Consider the following 27,074-nt stretch of genomic DNA (forward strand, 5'->3'; position numbering starts at 1 on the left):
TGATAGTCAAATTGAAGATGTCAGTGTTGAAGTACACCAGGATGAGGATATGGGTGTTGCTGGCGCTGGTGAGGAAATTGAAAAGAAGGATTCTGATGGTGAGGTGGTTTGTTTAAGTCAGGCACCCGGGGAGACACCTGTTGTCCGTGGGACTAATATGGCCATTGACATGCCTGGTCAAAATACAAAAAAAATCAGTTCTTCGGTGTGGAATTTTTTTCAACACAAATGCGGACAACAGGTGTCAAGCCGTGTGTTGCCTTTATCAAGCTGTAATAAGTAGGGGTAAGGACGTTAACCACCTCGGAACATCCTCCCTTATACGTCACCTGCAGCGCATTCATCATAAGTCAGTGACAAGTTCAAAAACTTTGGGCGACAGCGGAAGCAGTCCACTGACCAGTAAATCCCTTCCTCTTGTAACCAAGCTCCCGCAAACCACTCCACCAACTCCCTCAGTGTCAATTTCCTCCTTACCCAGGAAAGCCAATAGTCCTGCAATCCATGTCACTGGCAAGTCTGACAAGTCCTCTCGTGCCTGGGATTCATCTGATGCATTCTTGAGTGTAACGCCTACTGCTGCTGGCGCTGCTGTTGTTGCTGCTGGGAGTCGATCGGCATCCCAGAGGGGAAGTCGGAAGACCACTTGTACTACTTCCAGTAAGCAATTGACTGTCCAACAGTCCTTTGCGAGGAAGATGAAATATCACAGCAGTCATCCTGCTGCAAAGCGGATAACTGAGGCCTTGGCAGCCTGGGCGGTGAGAAACGTGGTTCTGGTATCCATCGTTACTTCAGAGCCAACTATAGACTTGATTGAGGTACTGTGTCCCCGGTACCAAATACCATCTAGGTTCCATTTCTCTAGGCAGGCGATACCTAAAATGTACACAGACCTCAGAAAAAGAGTCACCAGTGTCCTAAAAAATGCAGTTGTACCCAATGTCCACTTAACCACGGACATGTGGACAAGTGGAGCAGGGCAGACTCAGGACTACATGACTGTGACAGCCCACTGGGTAGATGTATTGCCTCCCGCTGCAAGAACAGCAGCGGCGGCACCAGTAGCAGCATCTCGCAAACGCCAACTCGTTCCTAGGCAGGCTACGCTTTGTATCACCGCTTTCCAGAATACGCACACAGCTGAAAACCTCTTACGGCAATTGAGGAAGATCATCGCAGAATGGCTTACCCCAATTGGACTCTCCTGGGGATTTGTGGCATCGGACAACGCCAGCAATATTGTGCGTGCATTTCATCTGGGCAAATTCCAGCACGTCCCATGTTTTGCACATACCTTGAATTTGGTGGTGCAGAATTATTTAAAAAACGACAGGGGCGTGCAAGAGATGCTGTCGGTGGCCATAAGAATTGCGGGCCACTTTCGGCGTACAGGCACCACGTACAGAAGACTGGAGCACCACCAAAAACGCCTGAACCTGCCCTGCCATCATCTGAAGCAAGAGGTGGTAACGAGGTGGAATTCAACCCTCTATATGCTTCAGAGGATGGAGGAGCAGCAAAAGGCCATTCAAGCCTATACATCTGCCCATGATATAGGCAAAGGAGGTGGAATGCACCTGTCTCAAGCGCAGTGGAGAATGACTTCAACGTTGTGCAAGGTTCTGCAACCTTTTGAACTTGCCACACGTGAAGGCCAGCCTGAGTCAGGTCATTCCCCTCATCAGGCTTTTGCAGAAGAAGCTGGAGACATTGAAGGAGGAGCTAAAACAGAGCGATTCCACTAGGCATGTGGGACTTGTGGATGGAGCCCTTCATTCGCTTAACCAGGATTCACGGGTGGTCAATCTGTTGAAATCGGAGCACTACATTTTGGCCACCGTGCTCGATCCTAGATTTAAAACCTACGTTGTATCTCTCTTTCCGGCAGACACAAGTCTGCAGAGGTTCAAAGACCTGCTGGTGAGAAAATTGTCAAGTCAAACGGAACGTGACCCGTCAACAGCTCCTCCTTCACATTCTCCCGCAACTGGGGGTGCGAGGAAAAGGCTACGAATTCCGAGCCCACTCGCTGGCGGTGATGCAGGGCAGTCTGGAGCGAGTGCTGACATCTGGTCCGGACTGAAGGACCTGCCAACGATTACTGACATGTCGTCTACTGTCACTGCATATGATTCTGTCCCCATTGAAAGAATGGTGGAGGGTTATATGAGTGACCGCATCCAAGTAGGCACGTCAGACAGTCCGTACGTATACTGGCAGGAAAAAGAGGCAATTTGGAGGCCCTTGCAGAAACTGCCTTTATTCTACCTAAGTTGCCCTCCCTCCAGTGTGTACTCCGAAAGAGTGTTAGTGCCGCTGCTCACCTTGTCAGCAATTGGCGTACAAGGTTATTTCCAGAAAATGTGGAGAAGATGATGTTCATTAAAATGAATTATAATCAATTCCTCCGTGGAGACATTCACCAGCAGCATTTGCCTCCAGAAAGTACACGGGGACCTGAGATGGTGGATTCCAGTGGGGACGAATTAATAATCTGTGAGGAGGGGGATGTACACAGTGAAAGGGGTGATGAATCGGACGATGATGATGATGAGGTGGACATCTTGCCTCTGTAGAGCCAGTTTGTGCAAGGAGAGATTGATTGCTTCTTTTTTGGTGGGGGCCCAAACCAACCAGTCATTTCAGTCACAGTCGTGTGGCAGACCCTGTTGCTGAAATGATGGGTTCGTTAAAGTGTGCATGTCCTGTTTATACAACATAAGGGTGGGTGGGAGGGCCCAAGGACAATTCCATCTTGCACCTCTTTTTTCTTTAATTTTTCTTTGCGTCATGTGCTGTTTGGGGAGTATTTTTTTGAAGGGCCATCCTGCGTGACACTGCAGTGCCACTCCTAGATGGGCCAGGTGTTTGTGTCGGCCACTTGTGTCGCTTAACTTAGTCACACAGCGACCTTGGTGCGCCTCTTTTTTTCTTTGCGTCATGTGCTGTTTGGGGAGTATTTTTTGAAGGGCCATCCTGCGTGACACTGCAGTGCCACTCCTAGATGGGCCAGGTGTTTGTGTCGGCCACTTGTGTCGCTTAACTTAGTCACACAGCGACCTTGGTGCGCCTTTTTTTTCTTTGCGTCATGTGCTGTTTGGGGAGTATTTTTTTGAAGGGCCATCCTGCGTGACACTGCAGTGCCACTCCTAGATGGGCAAGGTGTTTGTGTCGGCCACTTGTGTCGCTTAACTCAGTCACACAGCGACCTTGGTGCGCCTTTTTTTTCTTTGCGTCATGTGCTGTTTGGGGAGTATTTTTTTGAAGGGCCATCCTGCGTGACACTGCAGTGCCACTCCTAGATGGGCCAGGTGTTTGTGTCGGCCACTTGTGTCGCTTAGCTTAGTCACACAGTGACCCTTGTGGGCCTCTTTTTTTCTTTGCGTCATGTGCTGTTTGGGGAGTATTTTTTTGAAGGGCCATCCTGTCTGACACTGCAGTGCCACTCCTAGATGGGCCAGGTGTTTGTGTCGGCCACTTGGGTCGCTTAGCTTAGTCACACAGCTACCTCGGTGCAAATTTTAGGAATAAAAATAATATTGTGAGGTGTGAGGTGTTCAGAATAGACTGAAAATGAGTGGAAATTATGGTTATTGAGGTTAATAATACTATGGGATCAATATGACCCCCAAATTCTATGATTTAAGCTGTTTTTTAGGGTTTTTTGAAAAAAAACACCCTAATCCAAAACACACCCGAATCCGACAAAAAATTTTCGGTGAGGTTTTGCCAAAACTCGTTTGAACCCAAAACACGGCCGCGGAACCGAACCCAAAACCAAAACCCGAAAAATTTTCGGTGCACATCACTAGGAAATATACGCAACCAAGATCTCTGTATTATCTGATTATTATGTAGTGTTATTTCTCACTCAGTGTGCATTAGGGATAGCAAAATGTTTTTCTCTAACCCAGAATTACCCCTCCCTTTTAGCACCTGAGTGACATCACAATCTGTTTGAGCAGCTTGACAATATATGTGCATTGTATTTCAGAGAGGAGTGAATGGGTCAGCATTGGGAGTGATTGCTGACTACAGAGTGCCATTGGTGAAGCTAGGAGTGTCTCCAGGTAAGCAGGCTCTCAGATTCTGTAGCAGCCATTATCACGTGGCCTTACACTGGGCTATTAGACCCAGACATATTTGTTATTATTTATGGGGTGGGTATGGGGTGCGATTATCCCTGTGTTGGTATGGCTGGGCTGCTTCAGGTTGGCACATCCTAACACTTATATTTTTTTCCTATCACATTGTATATATTTTTACATTATTTTAATAGCACTTATGTGCTTCTTATTAACCCTTACTAATTTTCACCTGTGTGCTGCCCTGGAGTAGCTGGCCTGTGCTGACATAATGGGGTCTCGCACCCTGGACCCACACCTAGTATTAGGGACCCCCAGTGACAGACGCCTTGCTGTTGGCCTGGGGGCTTAACCCTATATCTGCAGATATATGCAACCAAGATCTCTGTATTATCTGACTATTATGTAGTGTTATTTCTCACTCAGTGTGCATTAGGGATAAATGCAAAATGTTTTTCTCTTACCCAGAATTATCACTCCCTTTTAGCACCTGAGTGACATCACAATCTGATTGAGCAGCTTGCCAATAAATGTGCATTGGAACACAAAGAAACCCAGATAGGAGTACTTTCTCCAGAAAATCCGTGAGTGTGGTACGCATATTACATTAGAACCATCACATAAAATGAAAAGATACCTTTTATACGTTTCACCTATCTGATTTTTAAGTAAGTTAGGTATGCGCCACCTGATTTATTCGGTGAAGGACACAAAGGGTGATTGAGAGGATATAAAGATACTTTTATATATATTCATTTTTGGGGTTCCACTGTGAGTTGGGGTTCGCTTTCTCCCTGGCTGGATTGTGTCTTTATCCACTCTTAAGTGACAATAGACATGTGGGATTTTGAAATGTTTAACATAAAGAACTATATGAAACAATGGGGGTCATTCCGAGTTGTTCGCTCGCAAGCGGATTTCAGCAGATTTGCTCATGCTAAGCCACTGCCTACTGGGAGTGAATCTTAGCATCTTAAAATTGCGAACGATGTATTCGCAATATTGCGATTACACACCTCGTAGCAGTTTCTGAGTAGCTCCAGACTTACTCGGCTTCTGCGATCAGTTCAGTGCTTGTCGTTCCTGGTTTGACGTGACAAACAAACCCAGCGTTCGCCCAGACACTCCTCCGTTTCTCCGGCCACTCCTGCGTTTTTTCCGGAAACTGTAGCATTTTTTCCCACACGCCCATAAAACGGCCTGTTTCCGCCCAGTAACACCCATTTCCTGTCAATCACATTACGATCGCCAGAACGAAGAAAAAGCCGTGAGTAAAATTCCTAAGTGCATAGCAAATTTACTTGGCGCAGTCGCAGTGCGGACATTGCGCATGCGCATTAAGCGGAAAATCGCTGCGATGCGAAGATTTTTACCAAGCGAACAACGCGGAATGACCCCCAATATTACATGTAGCTTCTTATTTTTTTCTTATATGTTATTCGGAAATTGAGATATATTCCTTCAAGAAATTGGACAAAGAAATAAAAAAAGGAAACAAAGTGTAACCCACATATATGGACTGGACTGAATATGTGTAAATATCTATAGGCACTATTTGAAATGCCTGTGAATATATGTGTATGCATAAAGATCAATAGTAATAATATTATACTGTGTAATATGTATATATTATATATGAATATATGGGCACTAGTATAGAAGGATCTAGAAATATGCTCACGAGGGACCTAACTGCCATACCTGCGCTCACGGGAGGAGCACGAGCAATCCAGGAGGAGGTTAGAAATAGGACTGCCGGGGCTGAGCGAGGGCAGAGGCTGTTCGGTTGGAGCAGTGGTCGGATGCCTGAGGAGAGCTTGATTGAGGAGTGGACAGACGTCACAGTTTCTGACCGGAGATAGCCCGGGAGAAAAGGAGTGGAGGCGGAGCCGCACAGCAGCGCTGTCATCGGCGGCATAGAGATGTCAGAGTAAGCCGCCAGTATTAAGGGAAGAGACGCGGGGAGGAGCGAGACAGCGAGACGAGACTCCAGGGAGGAGCTATACCGTTGGGCAGCCAAGGTCTCGGTGTTACAGTTGAGCGGCCGAGGTCCTCTGGAGAGGGGAGCGGGGACGGAGCAGCCTCCTGAGCCGGGAGCTACCATACCGCTGCCTCCGCTGTGCTTGTGAGTACTGTATACGCACAGACCCTATAATCAAATTACAGGCGAGCATCAGTATAGTCAGAGAGCATGGATAGTGAATAACACTACAACACTACCCGAAGCGCTCGCGTCAGCCAGAGGGTATCAGTGCGTCAAGCATCATTTACACCGCACGCGCCTATGAGTGACAGAAGTAGGATAACTGCACAGCCCAGTTGGAAGATAGTAAAGCTGTATCTTTTGCAATAGATACTATAGGTACTTTTGGCCATTAAGTATTTCTGCTCAGTAAGAGGCTGGGGGAGTGAGTTGTCAGCAGATGAACTGTATAGCAGCCGTCTGACACTCTCTACTGCATCCGATCCAACTACTAAAATAATCCCAGCTATAGTTATTATATTGAAATGGAGCAAGAGAAAATATATTTATAGTATGAGCAAGAGTGGATACAGGTTTCGAACTATTAACTCAGAGTAATGGTAACAAATAGTAACAGTTACCGGATAACTACATGTTTCCTGACTTATAAATAAAAGGAGATGCAATTGCTTATGCTGATTTAAATTCTAAGGGAATACAGTGAACATTGAAGCTACAAGATATATATGCATATATACTATATTCTCGGACACATCTGGAATTCATTTGACTCTCTTTAGTAGTGACATAACTAAGGGCCCCAACGTATCTACACTGCAGTTATAAGAGTTGCTCGAGTTACTGGTAACTTATTCATATAATACCCGGGTATTCAGGTATTAGCCTCTATTACACAAGATTTACAATTTTTTGTCTATTGATAATTTACATTTTTTGTATTACATGCAGATGTTTTTTTGTATATGGAATAGCGAAAACTGTATGACTATCTCATTATAACTTATATAGATTATATGGATGTAGGTATTAATAAAGCCCTTATTGTGTTAAACCTATATGACAGAAACTTACAATTATACTTACCGTCGATGGGTTCGGCAGGACGGGAATGACCTGGAAAAGAAGAGGAAGGTATTTACTTTATAATTATAACTTGTTATACTGCCTTAACAAACACAAAATATCTCCCTGCTCACAACATTCTCATTCCGAAAGGCTAAGAAAGGCTAGGGAGGATTTAGGCTTACCTGAGCAAGCCCAAAATTATAATAGCTCAGGTGGAGGCACATCATACTAATAATACTAACCATCTGGTGTTAGCGGAAACTGACACGGATAAAGGGGTGGTTACAAAAGGATGGACGTTTATTACTCACGCATAATGAATGCATAACGTTTGATCTTTTCTTCTGTGTATTTCTTAATATTGTTCTTGATTAGGCACTCATACAGGTACAGGTCTCCAGTCAATTCTTTCTCCTTAAGTGTATTAAGAAGGTCATCCAAAGAGAATTCCAGGTTTATGATTGGGGTCCTGGGACAAGGAGTCCAATTTCCAAGTTCAGGAAACAAAAAAAGGTTAAGTCTATCATCACCATGGGAGGTGTCTGACACCATAGCCTCTACAGAGGTTTCTGACTTGTTATTCTCAAGTGAGGCATCTGATCCTGTAGCCTTTAGAGATTCATCTGATTGTTTAACCACACATGGGGTGTTTCTTGGTTCAGTCCTAGGGGGGCCTCTGACCCTGCAGCCTTTGAAGAGGCTTCAGATCTGCTGACCCCAGAAGGGGTATCTGACATTCAGGTTCCTGGCATCTGTGTCTTCTACTCAAGGAGAAATGTCTGTTCTTTTAACTGCATGAGGGGATTTCAGAGTTCCTGCCCCAAGGGAGATAATCATGGCCATAGATGGCAACATGAACTCGTGTCCACCATCTTCTGAGTTTGCCACCAAGTTGAAAGCTGGTGCAGCACAGGTCCAAGATGGGTCATCTAAACACAGAGTACTGTATGTTTGTTTTGGTTCCAACCAATTCCAATACCTTTGGACCCAATCCAATTCCATTTGAAAACATCCAAAAACTTGTTTGGGTCCAACCAGATCAAGCACTTCCACAGTCAATCTGGTTCGTTTCATTTGTCTGGATCAGGTTTTTTTAGTACCAGATGATTCAAGTATCTCTGAACCCAATCTGATTCCATCCATAGGTCCAAAAACTCCTCTGGTTCCAGCTGGTACAAGTCTTTCCAGACTCAATCCGGTTCCATCCATTTGTATGGTTTAGTCTCTGGTTCTATTCAATTTAGATATCTCTGGATCCAATCTGGTTCCTTCTATTGATTCGGGTAAATAATTTCTTTCAGCATGTCCCAGTAATGGATTTACGACTGAGAGCTAAGACTGCAGTCTGCTATTCAGAGAATGAATTCAGAAACTGCTTCCTTGCCAACATGTCTAGAATAAACAGACTTCTCAGATAATGCAAGTTCCTGAACTCAAATGGAGGCTTTGAGCATCCTACCCCAGGAAGGGACTTCAAATGATCAGTCAGTTCATGCTATGGACTTCTGCCAGTCAGTTTCAGAGATGACATTCCCTCTTCAATCAGAGGTTTCTCAAACTTACCCTAACTCTGCTTCTGTAAGTTCATCATCTGTTTCAACAGCTAAGTACCCGTGTGAGGTGCCATAAATTTTAAAATCAAATTTGTCTAAAGTTGTTTATCTAGGGGAAGCTCCTGGTTCAGTTATTTCTATTAAGTTACACCAACTAGTTTCAGAGAAGAGTTTATACCAATCTTCTATGGATAATTTTAGTGCTTCTATTTAGGAGCACCAGGATGCTCTTGCTGTGTCACCTGAAGTAAAGGAAGTTTCCCAGGATATCAATGAAGAGTGCAGTTTTAAGCCAATACAAGAATCGCCATCCGAAGATGCATATATTGCACTCACTGCCTTGAGCCCTAATAAACTTCCCTTTCAGTCTGAAGTGCCTCAAGCTGAATTAACGTCTGATTGTGTGTATTCATCATGAGGTTCTCCTTCTGAGTGTAAATCTGATGCCTCATCAATTACATACTTTGATGGATATCTACACTTGGCTCATTTCCATGCTTTGGTTGTTCAACACCTCTCGGTGATGGCAGATTCATCATCTGGTATTACTTCTGCCAAAATAGTAAAACATCTTCTAGCCTTCTGAAGTGAAGCCTCAGAATGGTTTAACCCACATATTGAGTCTAATAATTAATACTCCAGAATTTGCTGACCTTTTGTGATGATGTAGTTGGATAATTTGGTCCAAAGACAGTCCATGTGGAGTCATCCAAGCATTCTACCTTTTCTGTCAATAATTCATCTGTTGCTTAGTCCTCTCTTCATTGGACATCTGAGGAAGATCAAGTTCCAGTGGATCAATACACTAAAGTCTTTCAACCCTACAAGAACAGCAGTACTACAAAATCTGTATATAAGCTACAAACCATTGATATGAGCATGGGGTATATCTCCATGTATTCCCCATACAGTAGTTCTTCAGAGCATTCTAGTCTTCTGATTTAGTCAGCCTTTGATTCTTCAAGTCCTACATTATGTTTATGGTCATCTGCCTCATGTTATTTCAACTTGGGAACATTCTCTGTCTAAAAACAAAGATTTAATCCTAATATTAGACTTAGATTCTAATTCTGACTACGACACTGAAGCTGATGAAACTCCATTTCTTGGTGGACCCATGTTCCTTAGTAAAGCTTTTTTTTCCATGCAGAGATTCCACCTCCACTAAGTGTTTCCAAGCGTTCTAGGAGGGGGGGGGGGGGGGGGAAGAATCATCGAAGATCCTCACTCCAATTGAAGCTTTGTGTCATTGAGTTTGTCTAGCATCTGATTGAACTGTCTTTATGGAATTTTTGTCCTGACTGAATTTCTCACGTTTTGTGTCTTACCTCTGCCATCACTCCTGCAGTTTAGCTTACAAGCTGCAGTCTGAGTTACTAGTTGCTGACAACTCCTGGTTAGTCACCCATGTTCAGCAGGTGATCTCTGCTCTTTATGCTTAGTTGTCAGTGAAGTCTATACATGCTGCCTCTGCACAGCGCTTTCAGCATTCTGTATATAATTCTCAGTGTGATCCTCCATATATCCAATTGAGTACTTTTTACATTCTGGCTCTAATGGCAATACTATCATGGCCAGGAAATGTAAGGAGCTTGGAATTCCTTGTGTGCCTTTGCAGACTTCGCTTTGTATCTTTGGTGTGGATGGGAATAAGATTCCTATAGCTACTATTCACTCCCAGACTTCAGATGTCACCATGCAGGTTGGCGATTTCCACAGGTGCTTAATCTCCTTTTATCTACTACCATCAGATAAGAAGCAGATTATCCTGGGTCTTCCATGCTACGTCTGCATGCTCCCATATTAGACTGGAGTAATACACAAATTTTGTTGTGGGGTCTCAGTGCCATCAGAGATGCTTGCTGACCATCAGACCACCACATCAAATATCGATCATCTCTCACAATGACTCTCTACCAGTATATCTCCATATCAACCCTTGAGTGATATGTTGTTAGGAATTAACCAATTTAGTTTACCAGAACAGACTTCACAAAATGTATCAAGGAACCTTAGGATATTTATTGAAGAGATCACACGGACAGCACAGGGAATCCCACTTGGCTGTAGCTGTATAACAATTAGTACAGGAGATTCACCGTGACTTGATTTGCAGAAACACTTGAAATCCAAATAACATTAAAACTAACAAGATACACTGTATGCACATATAGAGAATCCTTGTATAATGGAGCATGAATGTACAGCAGTAAATATGGAAAGGTGCAGTTGTTGAATGTAGTTGGTTAGAAGTTACTGCAGGTACTGAATATTATGAACAAATAAAGAAGCTGGATGTAATTTTACCAAGATGTACCAGGTTTGATGGCAGATAGCAGAAGATTTGACATTGGAGTCGAGTCCAGAACAGATGTAACAATAAAGAGTCCAGAAATCAAACAGGTAATTATGGAAGGTAGTGGCAGGTTTCAGGCACAAAGAGTAAGAATCGAGATGAAGGAAACTGTAGCACAGAGACAGCAGTCCAGGCAAGAAACAATTAGGGGTAAATTTACTAAGATGGGAGTTCTATTTAAGATGGGTTGTTGCCCACAACAAACAATCAGATTCTACTTCTTATTTATCTATCACCTTCTAGAAGATAATACTTGGAATCTGATTGTTTACTATGGGCAACATCCTATCTTAAATAGAACTCCCATCTTAGTAAATTTACCCCTTAGCATCTGGAGGTCACACATGTAGTAATGGGCGGTAGTTTGGAGCTTAAACAAGAAAAGACGGGACCAGAAACAGGATTCTTAAACAGAAACCAGAAAACAACATTAATGACATGCCATGCATGCTGGTCCCAAGCAGCCTATAAGGCTAGCAAACAGGTGTTGTCCATGATTGCTGATTGATAATAATTCACCAGGCAACTGATCTCACAATGTCCAGACAGCAACACCTCTGGCAGTAACCAGAACTGCAATTAAACAAAAAGTGTCTGGAGACCCCGGATGGTAAGACAGCATACAACAGGAACATACTACAAACAGCCAGGAAAGCTGTAACATACTGTTCAGTTAAAAAATTAAATTGCTGAAACACTACCTTCGTATCAGGAACAGGACTGCTGTATTGACTTGTTAACTGGGAAAATGCCTCTTCATCCAAAGTGTTTCCTCTGTCACTGCCAGAAACCCAGGTTATAATTGAATATATAGATGTAGCCATGCTTGTCACGATCCGGGTATCTGGACGCCATTACCTGCCGTTTAGGTGTCTTCTGAGACTGGCCCAGCGTTCCAAGTCCGGATCTCATCTGTGTCAACACTCTGCACATCCCTCCTGTCATTCTGAGACACTACCACAGCGGCGCCATGTTTGAATCCAACATGGCGTCTCCCATCCTCCGCGGCCTTCGCCGCCATTGCTGTGTTATTGCTGCAGGTTCTCAGAATAGTGTATCATGCCTGCCGTGGCCTCTGCTGCCCTCCAAGTGTCTCAGCATACAGCTGTCATCTGGCGTCTCCTGTCCTCCACGGCCGGCGCCGCCATTATCATTATCAAGCAAAAAAGAGACCTTTCTTGCGCTAAGAACAAAATGTCAGCCCCTCGTCCCACAGATGAAACCTTCACCGTGGTTCCACTTAACAAATATACACCAATAGAAAAAAGTGGGGTGAATGAGGAGCCACTTAACAGTTATAGAGACATAAAATTGCTTACACCAAGATAGGAATTCACGAAAGGTAAATCAGATTTGATCTTCCATGGAAATGAACACTAAAAGGATAATATAAGGACACAAAACATAGTGTAATCCAATTTAATTGATTAATGAAACTTTTAGTGCTTCTCGGTCTCACTCACATGATGTATGTGTTTAATTTGCATGTAGAAATGAGGTGCATCAGGGTAATTCGACTTCATTAAAATATATCCAGCTTCAGCTCCAATTAGCAGTGATGTACGAGTTTAATTTGCAGGTAGAAATCGGTACACCGGAATAGAAATGCACCCAGCATAAACTCCAATTAAGACTTGAAAAATAAAAATAGAGAAATAGTGCACTAACGTCTGTGTAAGGGAATAGGGTTCTTTTAATAAAAACACTTACAAACACAGACTTGGTAACAGCATTAAAACAAATGTGGATATCAGGATAAAGGAGAAAACCACCAGCAGCATGGGATTATAGTCACCGCAAGTCCCGGTTTACTCAAGGCGTCCCCACGCTGTCAGATCCGTTCTCCAAGTCTCCTAACAGACCAGCATAGAACAGTCCCCAGCTTAAGCGCTTTCGGATGTCATATCCTTCTTCAGATGCGTAGGGGACAAGCACGCTATCCAGGTTTAAATAGTGTCTCAGTCTGAGGAAATCCGTTACAGCCGTGTGTAGGAAACCTCCCATATGACAAGTCAGTGACATAGGGAGTGACGTTTGCGTTCCATCGGGCGGAACTCGCGTAGCCGGAAGTGACGTTTGCGGAGCTCGTCATGCGTTCCATTCCAACCCGTTTAAATTCACAGCTCAATCCCGGTATATGCCTCCGTACAAACACCCAAAAACATAAATATGCGTATCAGGGTAAATTAAAAGAAGATAGATTAAAAACATTAATGTTTAAAAACAAAAGAAGAGATGTCGTGAAAATATTAAATTGTCATAAGAACCATTTGATTTCAAAGTCGCTATTCAGCCCTAGGGGGACTAGGGTTTTTAATTTGTATATCCACTTCATTTCTGTTTGTGCCAATAAGGTATCAGTTTCTTTATTTCGAGGGGTGGGATTAATGGTTTGGATACCCCAAAAGGACTTAAAGTGACAGGGTTTACAGGCGTGTTTTAATTTGAAATGTTTTGAGACTGTATGTGTATCCAGTCCCTTCTTTACATTGTGGATATGTTCAGATAATCGTATCTTTAAGCTCCTACTTGTCTTACCGACATATATTAATCCGCAATCACATTCCATCGCATAAATCACATTACTTGAATTACATGTAATGAAATTCTTAATGGGATAAGTATTACCACCAACTGTAAATTCTTTAATCTTACTTGCACCCTTTGTGCATTTGCACATGGCGCAAAGACCACATCTATAAAACCCTGTGCTTCTGATACTGGTTCTCTTGGGGACTTCAATGGAACTGCGTACTAAGTTATCCTTAATGGATCTGGACCTTCTATAGATAAACCTAGGTTTACTAGGTAATATAGGGCCTAAAACGGGATCCTTAGTGAGCACCATCCAATGTTTTTTCATGATGTACTCAATTTCCCTGTACTGTGAATTAAAGTCAGTAATGAAAGACCACTTAAAATCATTCTCTCTTGGTGTCTTCTGGTTAGTTCCCTGTATTAGGTCTTTCCTATCCACAGAACTAACTCTCTCTTGAGCTTTTGCTAAACTTTCTTTACTGTAACCTTTCTCAAGGAATCGTTCACATAGATCGCCCATTTGAATCTCACAGGTACAGGAATCAGTACAATTCCGTTTAACCCTTAATAATTGACTGTAGGGAATCCCATCCAACCAATGATCATGGTGTTGGCTGGTCCTTTCAATAAACCCATTGGAGTCAGTAGGTTTCCGATATAATTTTGTATTAATTGAACCATTTGTTACATAAATGCAAAGGTCCAAATACATTATTTCCTTCTGACTCATAGTGGTAGTCAACCTAATATTAAATGGGTTATTATCATTATGTTTGCACATTTCATTTCAAACCAGTTTTCCCTCCAGGTTCCAGCATGGGCGCAGCCATGTTGGATTTGATCACATGCTCCAATTCCTCCAATCCACCGTCTCTGGAATCTGCATAATTGCCCAGCCAATGCCTGCATAGCAGCAGGTATAAGTATCCTGTGTCTGGGCCAGATAGATATCAGTGCTTTGAATGTCATACCTTGTTCCAGTCTCTCTCTCCTGTGGCTTGTTTCTCCAGGTTCCAGTTCCTGTCTCCAGCATCCACAAAGAGACCCGCACCTGCTTTCCATCTTGCAGTGCAGCCTGACTCTACAGCCTTCCGTGGCTGTCCAGTTTCCAGCTATCTACTATCTGCTTCCAAGCAGCCAGCTTTCAACTAATTCCAGCTTCTACCAAACACCGGTGCTGATCCAGCAGATCCTATCTTACCAGCAGTATCCACTACCACCGGTAATCATCTATCAGCTATTCTGTTTCTACGCTCCCTAGCATCTCACACCATTCAGCATCCACTCTGTGTTTCATCACCTGGCTGATTCCACTCAGCATCCACTCCGTGTCTTACCACCTGGCTGGTTCCATCCAGCTGATACAGCAGCATACTCAAGTTACAGATTCACCTGCTACAACTACTGGCATGTTCCTTGGCTATTTCTACTACTACAACCAGGCCTGTTAAGGTGATTCCATCAAAGGACTTTTACATCTGTTCTAAACCTACCAGTGCTCTGAGAAACCTTCTATGGTTATGTGTTCCAGGAACTGTGTTATTTGCCACTGTCTTTGCTAAACCTTGAATACTGCTTGTTATCACACGGAGTCTGTTAATAAACTTTTATTTTGAATTTTAAACTGGTTGTCATGGTCACACCTTCGGGTAATCATTCTGCACTTACATGTCCAGGGGTCTGATTAAACCTCCCAGGTTTAATTTCATCTCAGCCCCTACAACTGAGGCTTCCTCCCGTCAGCCTAAACCCTCAGTTGTGACAGTAAGCACTGACCATATGAATCCAGCCGGAGACCAGGATCAAGCGGCTAGACCTATGCAAGAACTGGCAGCCAGACTCGAACATCAGGACGCTGCACAAGGTCACATCATCCGCTGTCTCCAGGATCTCTCTACTCGGCTGGATGGGATTCAGACGACCCTCCATGGACCTGGCACGTCTGGTGCGTCCACCACAGTGACTTCAGCTGTAACCCCACCCACCTTACCCATTTCCATACCATGTCTTCATCTTCCAACACCAGCAAAATTTGACGGATCTCCAAGGTTCTGCTGGGGATTTCTCAACCAATGCGAAATCCATTTTGAGCTTCAACCTGGCAACTTCCCCAGTGACCGTACCAAAGTTGCTTATATTATTTCTCTCCTCAGTGGCTCAGCCCTTGATTGGACATCACCGTTATGGGAGAAGTCTGATCCCCTGCTGTCCTCCTATACTGACTTTGTAGCATCATTCAGGCGCATCTTCGACGAGCCTGGCCGGGTTTCCTCTGCTTCATCTGAGATTCTCCGTCTACGCCAGGGAACACGTACTGTGGGACAGTATCTTATACAGTTCAAAATCCTGGCATCTGAACTGGCCTGGAACGATGAGGCCCTGTATGCTGCATTCTGGCATGGCTTGTCAGAACGCATTAAAGATGAGTTAGCTACCAGAGACTTGCCTTCTAAGTTGGATGAGCTAATTTCACTATGCACGAAGGTTGATCTACGGTTCAGAGAGAGAGCAACCGAGCGAGGAAGATCATCCGTTCCTAAATCTTCTGCTCCCCCTCCTCGTCAACCATCTCCATCCAAGGATGAGCCTATGCAAATTGGTCGTTCCCGTCTATCTCCCGCTGAGCGCCGAAGACGCCTCTCCGAGTCTCTATGTCTCTACTGTGCAGCTCCGTCGCACACTATCAACGCCTGTCCCAAACGTTCGGGAAACTCCAGATCCTAGCTCGCCAAGGAGAGGGCCGGCTAGGAGTAATGATCTCCTCTCCATCTCCTCATGATTGTAACCTCCCAGTGTCGCTGCCCTCCTTGATTCCGGAGAAGCTGGGAATTTCATAACCGAAGCTTATGCTAAACGGTGGTCCCTACCCACCGAGAGACTGTCCTCGTCCATCTCTTTGACTGCCGTGGATGGCAGCAAGATTTTTGACGCAGTCATTTCCTTAAGGACTCTTCCAGTTCGTCTGAGAGTGGGAGTTCTTCATTCTGAGTATATTTCTTTTCTAGTGATTCCAAGAGCCACACATCCAGTGGTTTTAGGCCTTCCATGGCTCTGTCTCCAAAACCCATCGATTGACTGGACGACTACGCAAATACTGGCATGGGGTCCCTCCTGTGCTGAGACTTGTTTAGCCAAAGTTCTTCCTGTTTGTTCTTCCTTCCCCAGGTCATCTGATGTTCCACCTCCTCCATATCAAGACTTCACAGACGTGTTCAGTAAAGCCTCTGCTGATATCCTTCCTCCTCATAGAGAATGGGACTGCCCAATCAACCTCATTCCAGGGAAAGTTCCACCGCGAGGCCGAACTTATCCGTTGTCTCTGCCTGAGACACACTCCATGGAAGAGTACATCAAAGAGAACCTGGCGAAGGGTTTCATCCGACCATCTTCCTCTCCAGCCGGTGCAGGCTTCTTCTTCGTTAAGAAGAAAGACGGTGGTCTGCGTCCGTGCATCGACTACAGAGGTCTGAACGACATTACCGTCAAGAACCGATACCCTTTACCCCGGATTACAGAGCTCTTTGATAGAGTTAGTGGAACAACCATTTTTACAAAGCTGGACTTGAGGGGTGCCTACAATCTCATCCGGATCCGTGAGGGTGACGAGTGGAAGACCGCCTTTAACACCCGTGACGAACATTATGAGTACCTAGTCATGCCCTTCGGATTGAGCAACGCTCCAGCAGTCTTCCAGCACTTCGTGAATGAGATCTTCAGGGACATCTTATACCGCCATGTCGTGGTTTATCTAGATGACATCCTCATCTTTGCTAATAATCTAGAAGATCATCGTTTCTGGGTAAAGGAGGTTCTTTCCCGTCTCCGTGTCAATCACCTCTATTGTAAATTGGAGAAGTGTGTGTTTGAAGTTAAAACCATTCCGTTTCTAGGTTACATTGTGTCCGGTTCCGGACTAGAGATGGATCCTGAGAAACTCCAAGCAATCCAGAATTGGCCTATACCCTTAACCCTCAAAGGGGTCCAGAGGTTCTTAGGGTTCGCCAATTATTATAGAAAGTTTATACGAGACTTTTCCACCATTGTGGCGCCTATCACTGCATTAACCAAGAAAGGTGCTAATCCGTCCAAGTGGTCCGAAGAAGCTACGCAGGCCTTTCACCTTCTGAAGCAACGGTTCATCTCTGCACCAGTTCTGAAACAGCCCGACACCGACTCTCCTTTTATCTTAGAGGTAGATGCCTCCTCCGTTGGAGTAGGAGCGGTGTTATCCCAGAAGGCCAAAGATGGACATCTACATCCTTGCAGTTTCTTCTCCCGGAAGTTCTCCCCAGCTGAGCGCAACTATGCCATTGGCGATCAGGAGTTGCTAGCCATCAAGCTCGCTCTGGAGGAGTGGAGATACCTGTTGGAGGGAGCTTCTCATTCAATCACCATACTTACCGACCACAAAAATATTTTATATCTCAAAGGCGCATAATGTCTGAGCCCTCGTCAGGCCAGATGGGCACTTTTCTTCTCTAGGTTTGACTTTAAACTCCAGTTCTGTCCAGGTTCTCAGAATCGTAAGGCCGATGCCCTTTCCCGCTCATGGGAGCAAGAAAATGAGTCCGAGTCTGCAGACAAGCATCCTATTATTAATCCGTTGGCATTCTCCACGGTAGGGATGGACTCTACGCCCCCGCCAGGGAAAAGTTTTGTCAAGCCAGTTCTAAGGAAGAAGCTCATGCATTGGGCCCACGCTTTCCGTTTTGCTGGACATACAGGCATTCAGAAAACCCAGGAGTTTATCTTTAGGTCCTACTGGTGGCCAACTCTGAAGAAGAACGTTATGGAATTTATTGCCTCCTGCCCAAAGTGTGCCCAACACAAAATCTCCCGCCAGTCGCCTGCGGGGCAACTGGTTCCATTATCTGTTCCCCGTCGACCATGGACCCATTTGTCGATGGACTTTGTTACTGATCTACCCATCTGCAACAAGTTTAATACCATCTGGGTGGTAGTTGACCGGTTCACCAAGATGGCACATTTCATCCCTCTCACCGGTCTTCCGTCAGCTTCCAAGTTGGCTCAAGTGTTTATACAAGAGATCTTCCGACTTCACGGTCTTCCTGAAGAGATCATCTCGGATCGTGGAGTACAATTTGTAGCCAAATTTTGGCGAAGTTTGTGTCAAGCCCTCCAAGTCAAGTTAAAGTTTTCCACAGCTTACCATCCTCAGACCAATGGTCAAACCGAGAGGGTGAATCAGTACTTGGAGGCCTTCCTCCGTATATATGTGTCTTCCTCTCAAGATGACTCGGTTCAACTCCTTCCTTGGGCCGAGTTCAGCCACATCAATCAATACCATTCCTCATCTTCTTCGACACCATTCTTCATTAATTATGGATTCCACCCTAAAGTCCCAGAATTTCAACCGCTTCCCGCAACTTCTGTTCCAGCAGTGGATGTCACCTTGCGTCAGTTTTCAAATAACTGGAAGAACGTCCGCGCAGCCCTGCTTAAAGCCTCATCCAGGTATAAGAAGTTTGCCGATAGGAAGCATAGAGCGGTTCCTGCTCTCAAGGTGGGTGATCGTGTGTGGTTGTCCTCGAAGAATTTGAGGTTGAGAGTTCCCAGCATGAAATTTGCACCTCGCTACATCGGTCCCTTCAAGATTGAACAAGTCATCAATCCTGTTGCCTACAGATTACAGTTACCACCTTTCTTGAAAATACCCAGGACATTTCATGTTTCCTTGTTGAAACCGCTGATCCTGAATCGGTTTCATTCCACACTTCCTCCAGCTCACAAAGTTCAGACCCAACGGGGAGTCGAGTACGAGGTGGCCAAGATTTTGGACTCACGTTTCCGTTACGGTCAGTTACAGTATCTCATTGACTGGAAGGGCTATGGTCCTGAAGAACGCTCTTGGACCAATGCCTCAGACGTCCATGCTCCTGCCTTGGTCCGAAATTTCCACTCAAAGTTTCCTTTAAAGCCTAAGAAGTGTCCTGGGGCCACTCCTAAAGGGGGGGGGGGGGGGGTGCTGTCACGATCCGGGTATCTGGACGCCATTACCTGCCATTTAGGTGTCTTCTGAGACTGGCCCAGTGTTCCAAGTCTGGATCTCATCTGTGTCAACACTCTGCACATCCCTCCTGTCATTCTGAGACACTACCACAGCCGCGCCATGTTTGAATCCAACATGGCGTCTCCCGTCCTCCGCGGCCTTTGCCGCCGTTGCTGTGTTATTGCTGCAGGTTCTCAGAATAGTGTATCATGCCTGCCGCGGCCTCTTCTGCCCTCCAAGTGTCTCAGCATATAGCTGTCATCTGGCGTCTCCTGTCCTCCGCGGCCGGCGCCGCCATTATCATTATGTTTGCACATTTCATTTCAAACCAGTTTTCCCTCCAGGTTCCAGCATGGGCGCAGCCATGTTGGATTTGATCACATGCTCCAATTCCTCCAATCCACCGTCTCTGGAATCTGCATAATTGCCCAGCCAATGCCTGCATAGCAGCAGGTATAAGTATCCTATGTCTGGGCCAGATAGATGTCAGTGCTTTGAATGTCATACCTTGTTCCAGTCTCTCTCTCTCCTGTGGATTGTTTTTTCCAGGTTCCAGTTCCTGTCTCCAGCATCCACAAAGAGACCCGCACCTGCTTTCCATCTTGCAGGGCAGCCTGACTCTACAGCCTTCCGTGGCTGTCCAGTTTCCAGCTATCTACTATCTGCTTCCAAGCAGCCAGCTTTCAACTGATTCCAGCTTCTACCAAACACCGGTGCTGATCCAGCGGATCCTATCTTACCAGCAGTATCCACTACCACCGGTAATCATCTATCAGCTATTCTGTTTCTACGCTCCCTAGCATCTCACACCATTCAGCATCCACTCTGTGTTTCATCACCTGGCTGATTCCTCTCAGCATCCACTCCGTGTCTTACCACCTGGCTGGTTCCATCCAGCTGATACAGCAGCATACTCAAGTTACAGATTCACCTGCTACAACTACTGGCATGTTCCTTGGCTATTTCTACTACTACAACCAGGCCTGGTAAGGTGATTCCATCAAAGGACTTTTACATCTGTTCTAAACCTGCCAGTGCTCTGAGAAACCTTCTATGGTTATGTGTTCCAGGAACTGTGTTATTTGCCACTGTCTTTGCTAAACCTTGAATACTGCTTGTTATCACACGGAGTCTGTTAATAAACTTTTATTTTGAATTTTAAACTGGTTGTCATGGTCACACCTTCGGGTAATCATTCTGCACTTACATGTCCAGGGGTCTGATTAAACCTCCCAGGTTTAATTTCATCTCAGCCCCTACAACTGAGGCTTCCTCCCGTCAGCCTAAACCCTCAGTTGTGACAATGCTCATCTAACCTGCAGCTTGCCATATTCACAGCAAATTTGTCTACAACTAGGATACATGTATGCATGCCAATAGGAATACATGGGCATCATACTAAGTCGCAGTTCAGCATACCTCAGAAGTTTGTGTGTGCCAGTGCGGCCGTTCCGCAGGCTGAATAAGCATGGCTACATCTGTATCAAAGAGAACTTTGAACGTCAGTTCATTAGAAAATCCAAGTCACCCAAAGGAGCTGGTCTTTTCTTTGTTAAGAAGTACAGAGGTCTAAGGCATTGTATAGATTATCGAGGTCTGAACACTATTAACAATTAGGACCAGTATGTCACGCTCGGCGTAAGTTGGGGTTCCGACAACCGAGTTTTGGCTGAAGGGACAGCTACCTGTGAGCAGAGTAAACAAGGTGGCTGAATGTAATTACTCCTCATGGGGTGGAAACCAAACTAAGTGTTAACGTTGGCCGAAGGGCATAAAGAAAAGGAGGACTTCGTAGGAAGATAACTGTAGTTTTAAGGAATAATCAGGCTGTACACGAATATTGGAGAAATAGAAGAAACTGGAAGAATTAGAGTCTATGGTTAAATGGCTTGAAGAGTGAAGCTGAAGAACTCTGGTAAAGAATAACTGAAGAATGTGTTTTGTGATTAAAAGACGAGGCTGAAGTACTTGGACTTTGAAGAAATGAAGACGTGGTTTGTGATTGAAAGACGAGGCTGAAGAACTTGGACTTTGAAGAAATGAAGATGTCTGCGGGAACCGCTGTTAGCACGTGGAGCTCCTCTACGACCTGGGACCCTGTGAGCACTTCCATGAGTGGCAATGAACTTAGACAGCAGGACTGCAGCAGCGTTTAGGTAACCGATGGATGAGAGCAACCAGGACCAGAGAACCAGAAGTAACCTGGGAGCACAGAGCTGGAGAACCTTTCACAAGGAGTTAACTTGAAGCACTGGCACTCTCCCTCTGAGCCAACCACCTTTTTTAAGGGGAGAACACACAGGATTGGCTGGACACAGATTGGGAACTTCAGAGTATTACCAATGGTCTCCAACATGGCTACCTCCAGCACAGGAGACATACTTAGCTGTTAGCACACAGCTTTAGCCAGCTTCCGTCTCTGACACACTATACTGTGTATACTGACACTAGAGGACCTTACCACTGCGATCCCCACCGCAGCGTCTGGCTCTCCAGACCCTCGGCCCCCAGCCCTTGGCTGCTGCACACCCGTCCAGGAGGACCCACCGCCAGCAGCTCCCTGCTGCCATAGCCACGCCAACCAGCAGGTTGGTAACCCGTGGGAGCACCCGCCAGAGGTAAGACTCCAGAGCCTGACACAGTATCCCTTACCTCTGATCTCGGAACTTTGCAATCACATAAAAGTGGTGCAAATTTTCACCAAGCTTGATCTTCATGGAGCCTGCAATTTAATTAGAATTTGGTTTGGAGACAAATAGAAGATGGCCTTCAAATGGTCTCTATGAGTATTTGGTTATGCAGTATCAGATCTGCACACCAGCGGCTTTGTTGTTGATGACAGGATGGTGAATGTAGTAGGGAGGAGTGTAGCAAAAGGTTAACTGGCTGGATGGAAACTTTACATAATATCATCACACTCTCGTTACTTGGTGCTAAACCTGAAAATCTTGAGTGGTAGAATCTGGCAGGGTGTTAGTCGAGAATTACAGGACTGATATTGAGAAGAATCAGCTGTAACAAACGATGAGCGGGCTTTGACTGGAAGCAATGAACAAACTACTGAATAAGAACCGGACTGGAAGTGCTGACAAGGCTGGAACTGGGATGTTGAAAGTTATAGAGGAGAATGGGACTGGAACCGGACTAGGATGCAATTGGACTAGAGTGCACCAGACAGGGACCGCGCTGGCGTGCAACCAGACTGGAACCGCACTGGCGTGCAACCAGACTGGAACCGCGCTGGTGTGCAACAAGACTGGAACCGCGCTGGCGTGCAACAAGACTGGAACCGCGCTGGCGTGCAACAAGACTGGAACCGCGCTGGCGTGCAACCAGACTGGAACCGCGCTGGCGTGCAACCAGACTGGAACCGCGCTGGCGTGCAACCAGACTGGAACCACGCTGGCGTGCAACCAGACTGGAACCACGCTGGCGTGCAACCAGACTGGAACCGCGCTGGCATGCAACAAGACTGGGACCACTCTGGTGTGCAACCTGAATGGAACTGGACTGGAGTGCAAAGGAACAAAGGATTGTAGGTAAAAAGGCAATATCTGTAAACTCTGGGGAGCACAGCTACTAGGCTCACACACTTAACTGTGTTACTTATGGAACTGGCAAATTCTGAAACTCAGGTCTCCTTACTTATACCCCATGGGGCTTAGGACTATTGGGTAATATACATATGTAAGAAAAAAATATTTTATTTTCTTTTTTATTGTCACACTACATGTCACAGCCTGTCATGTCATGCCTAATTTTCAGTATTCTCAGGGCAGGCTGGCTGGAACTGAGTGTGCCAGCATTTAATGGCTGACAAGGTCCAATTGCACCTGTAGTGTAATAAACACATTAATACATAAATGCTTTCCCGGGAGGATAGGGTTATGCTGCTGGATGGGAGGGATAGGTTTATACAATCAGGGGAGTGTTAGGGTTATGCTGCTGGATGGTAGGGATAGGTTTATACAATCAGGGGAGTGTTAGGGTTATGCTGCTGGATGGGAGGGATAGGTTTATACAATCAGGGGAGTGTTAGGGTTATGCTGCTGGATGGGAGGGATAGGTTTATACAATCAGGGGAGTGTTAGGGTTATGCTGCTGGATAGTAGGGATAGGTTTATACAATCAGGGGAGTGTTAGGGTTATGCTGCTGGATGGGATGGATAGGTTTATACAATCAGGGGAGTGTTAGGGTTATGCTGCTGGATGGGAGGGATAGGTTTATACAATCAGGGGAGTGTTAGGGTTAGGATGCTGGATGGTAGGGATAGGTTTATACAATCAGGGGAGTGTTAGGGTTATGCTGCTGGATGGGAGGGATAGGTTTATACAATCAGGGGAGTGTTAGGGTTAGGATGCTGGATGGTAGGGATAGGTTTATACAATCAGGGGAGTGTTAGGGTTATGCTGCTGGATGGGAGGGATAGGTTTATACAATCAGGGGAGTGTTAGGGTTATGCTGCTGGATGGGAGGGATAGGTTTATACAATCAGGGGAGTGTTAGGGTTATGCTGCTGGATGGGAGGGATAGGTTTATACAATCAGGGGAGTGTTAGGGTTATGCTGCTGGATGGGAGGGATAGGTTTATACAATCAGGGGAGTGTTAGGGTTATGCTGCTGGATGGTAGGGATAGGTTTATACAATCAGGGGAGTGTTAGGGTTATGCTGCTGGATGGTAGGGATAGGTTTATACAATCAGGGGAGTGTTAGGGTTAGGATGCAGGGTGAGAGTCAGGGATAGACACAAGAGAAAAGTTTATGGTTAGAGGTTAGGGATGGTGGGATACTCACTAGAATGCTATTTCAGTCAGAGGTCTTCACCAGATCTGCTCCACATATGACTGCCAGAGATCACCGGGACCCAGAAGACTCCATTGAATATGATGCTGCCATCTGGAGCAGGAATGTCACTGCTACACCACCAGGCATTGTTTGTTGACATTCTGTCATGTCGACATTTTACAGTGACAGTTTTATATGAATGCCGACATGCTGATTGTTGTCCTTGTATACTAGACCTCTTAATAACTTTTCCTAGTACACAGCCTAAATGTAATAGCTCCATCTGTTTATCTGTCTGCATTGTGATGTTCTATGGACCATTGCCCTGGCTCTTTTCATAGGGTGCAATCCAACTCTGGGCAATGTGCCACTGGATATCACCAGAATGTGATGCTCCCGGCCATTTATTATTGCTGAATGCTTTATTCATTTCTTGTACCAGTCTATAGGGTGCAAATAAACATTAGCCAAGACACTGATTGCATATAGCCTTCACCTGCCCGTCTCAGTCACATGAAGGTGTATCCAATTATTCAGTTATCTCCCTGAGATATTCATTTCAATGTGCCACATGATGACAAAGCAAACATGGAACGTGAAGACTGTATCACCATAACTGTACATCTGAGATCGCTGCAGCTTCCTTCCATTCCCCTCCCCCACATCATGACCCAGACCTTGTCTCATACTGCCCCATTCACACATGTGCCCGGGTCCCCATAAGAGGAGCATGCTCATCCCATGAAACACTCTGATTATCTACAGATCTATCTGTCCTCACCCACTGAACAGCTGCTTAGATATTGGATGAACAGAAGATGAATATGGGAGTATACGATGAAAGACCATTACCTGAGGAACTCTTCATGGGATCACTGCTGGTTTCACAGTAATCATCATCAATATCCCCATCTGTTACATATAACACAAAGGAAAAATACATAAACATGTCAGGTCATCATGCAATGAGTACAATAACACTTCTTCAGTGCACTATGCCATGAATATAACACCAGGGTGATAATACATACATCAATTCCCATATGTTCACCTATGTACTAATGTGCAATTTGGATTCATTTGTATTTTGGTATTTATAGCGGTATTGGCACCAACACAATACCTGATTGGCCACACAATTGAAGAAACACTTTGGACAGGTCCAGTCATTGGGTCAAAGTGACCGAACCACCAAGGAGCAATCTGCCACATTATTATTATTATTAGTATTATTATTAATATTAGTATTATTAGGTTGAAGTTAAAGCAATGTTATGCTTAGCTTTTAGAGAGGTAGAGGACATACATTTGAAATGGAGGAAGTCCACCTTAGAGTGTAATTTCTTCCACTGTTACTGGTACATAAACACTTGAAGGTATCTGGATCATTTGTAATGTTAGGGTTGAGGTGTTGATCTGTGAGGGTGAGTAGTAATCCCCTGAGCAGCAGAATCAACAGTAGAAGTAAGGGAGGCATTGGGGCTTCGTCAGGGCAGGAGTGAGAGGATATGAAATTGAATAGATGCTTACAGGATGAACTTCAAATGAAGAGAAATAAAAGGATGGGCTGAGGGTAGGACTAAACCCGGGCATGGGTTTTTGAGAGAATACATGGACCCCAGTGAAGAGAGTTGCTGGATATGTGGTGTCATAGGGGGAACTCCAGGTTCTGGTAATGGCTAGGGGACTAAGGGAGCTGAAGATGAAGATGTCATATTTGGGCACCAGTTTGACAGATCTGGCATTCCAGAGGGCACAATAAAGAGGGAATGGATTTGTGGGAATGATGTGAAGGATATTATCAGGTTTGCTGTAGTGTACAGGTGAAATTGGAGAGAAGAGATATAGAGAGTGTAGTGATGGTGCATACTACTGAGCTAGGAAGAGAGCCTATAGGAGGTAGGCCGGGATAGAGTGCAGTGATGGTACATGCTCCAGAGCTAGGAAGAGAGCCTATAGGAGGTAGGCAGGGATAAAGAGAGTGCAGTGATGGTGCATGCTCCTGAGCTAGGCAGAGAGACTATAGGAGGTAGGCAGGGATAAAGAGAGTGTAGTGATGGTGCAGGCTTCTGAGCTAGGAAGAGAGCATGGATGAGGTGGGCAGGGATAAAGGGGGTCAATCCGAGTTGTTCGCTCGCTAGCAGATTTTAGCAGCATTGCACACGCTAGGCCGCCGTCCTCTGGGAGTGTATCTAAGCTTAGCAGAATAGCGAACGAAAGAGTAGCAGAATTGAGAATAGAAAATTCTTAGCAGTTTCTGAGTAGCTCGAGACTTACTCCTGCACTGCGATCAGCTCAGCCCGTTTCGTTTCTGGTTTGATGTCAAAAACACGCCCTGCGTTCGGCCAGCCACTCCCCTGTTTCTCCAGACACTCCCGCGTTTTATCCTGGCACGCCTGCGTTTTTCCACACACTCCCAGAAAACGGTCAGTTTCTGCCCAGAAACACCCACTTCCTGTCAATCACACTCCGATCACTTCAACGATGGAAATTCTTCATTCGGACGTGAGTAAATCTACAAAGTTTTGTGCTAAAATATTTAGCGCATGCGCACTGCGTACCATGCGCATGCACATTTTCGCCTTAATTGCTCCGTTGCGAAAATTGGCAACGAGCGAACAACTCGGAATGACCCCCATAGAGATTGTAGTGATGGTGCGGGTTTCAGAGCTGGGAAGAGAGCCTATAGGAGG

At 45.2% G+C, this 27,074-nt stretch overlaps 1 protein-coding gene across 3 annotated transcripts in view; it reads right to left on the minus strand.

Moving 5' to 3' along the window:
• Window positions 1-27,074, minus strand: part of LOC135025576 (proteinase-activated receptor 1-like) — a 99,719-nt gene that overhangs the window by 50,816 nt on the left and 21,829 nt on the right. For all 3 annotated transcript variants that reach the window (XM_063953546.1, XM_063953557.1, XM_063953572.1), the window contains exons 3-4: window positions 25,234-25,293; window positions 7,156-7,185 (exon numbers count right to left, since the gene is read on the minus strand). In XM_063953546.1, the coding sequence (XP_063809616.1) occupies window positions 7,156-7,185; window positions 25,234-25,293 (90 nt within the window). The remainder of the gene's footprint in view (window positions 1-7,155; window positions 7,186-25,233; window positions 25,294-27,074) is intronic.

Source organism: Pseudophryne corroboree, chromosome 1, assembly GCF_028390025.1.
Source record: "Pseudophryne corroboree isolate aPseCor3 chromosome 1, aPseCor3.hap2, whole genome shotgun sequence".
Lineage (NCBI taxonomy): Eukaryota > Metazoa > Chordata > Amphibia > Anura > Myobatrachidae > Pseudophryne > Pseudophryne corroboree.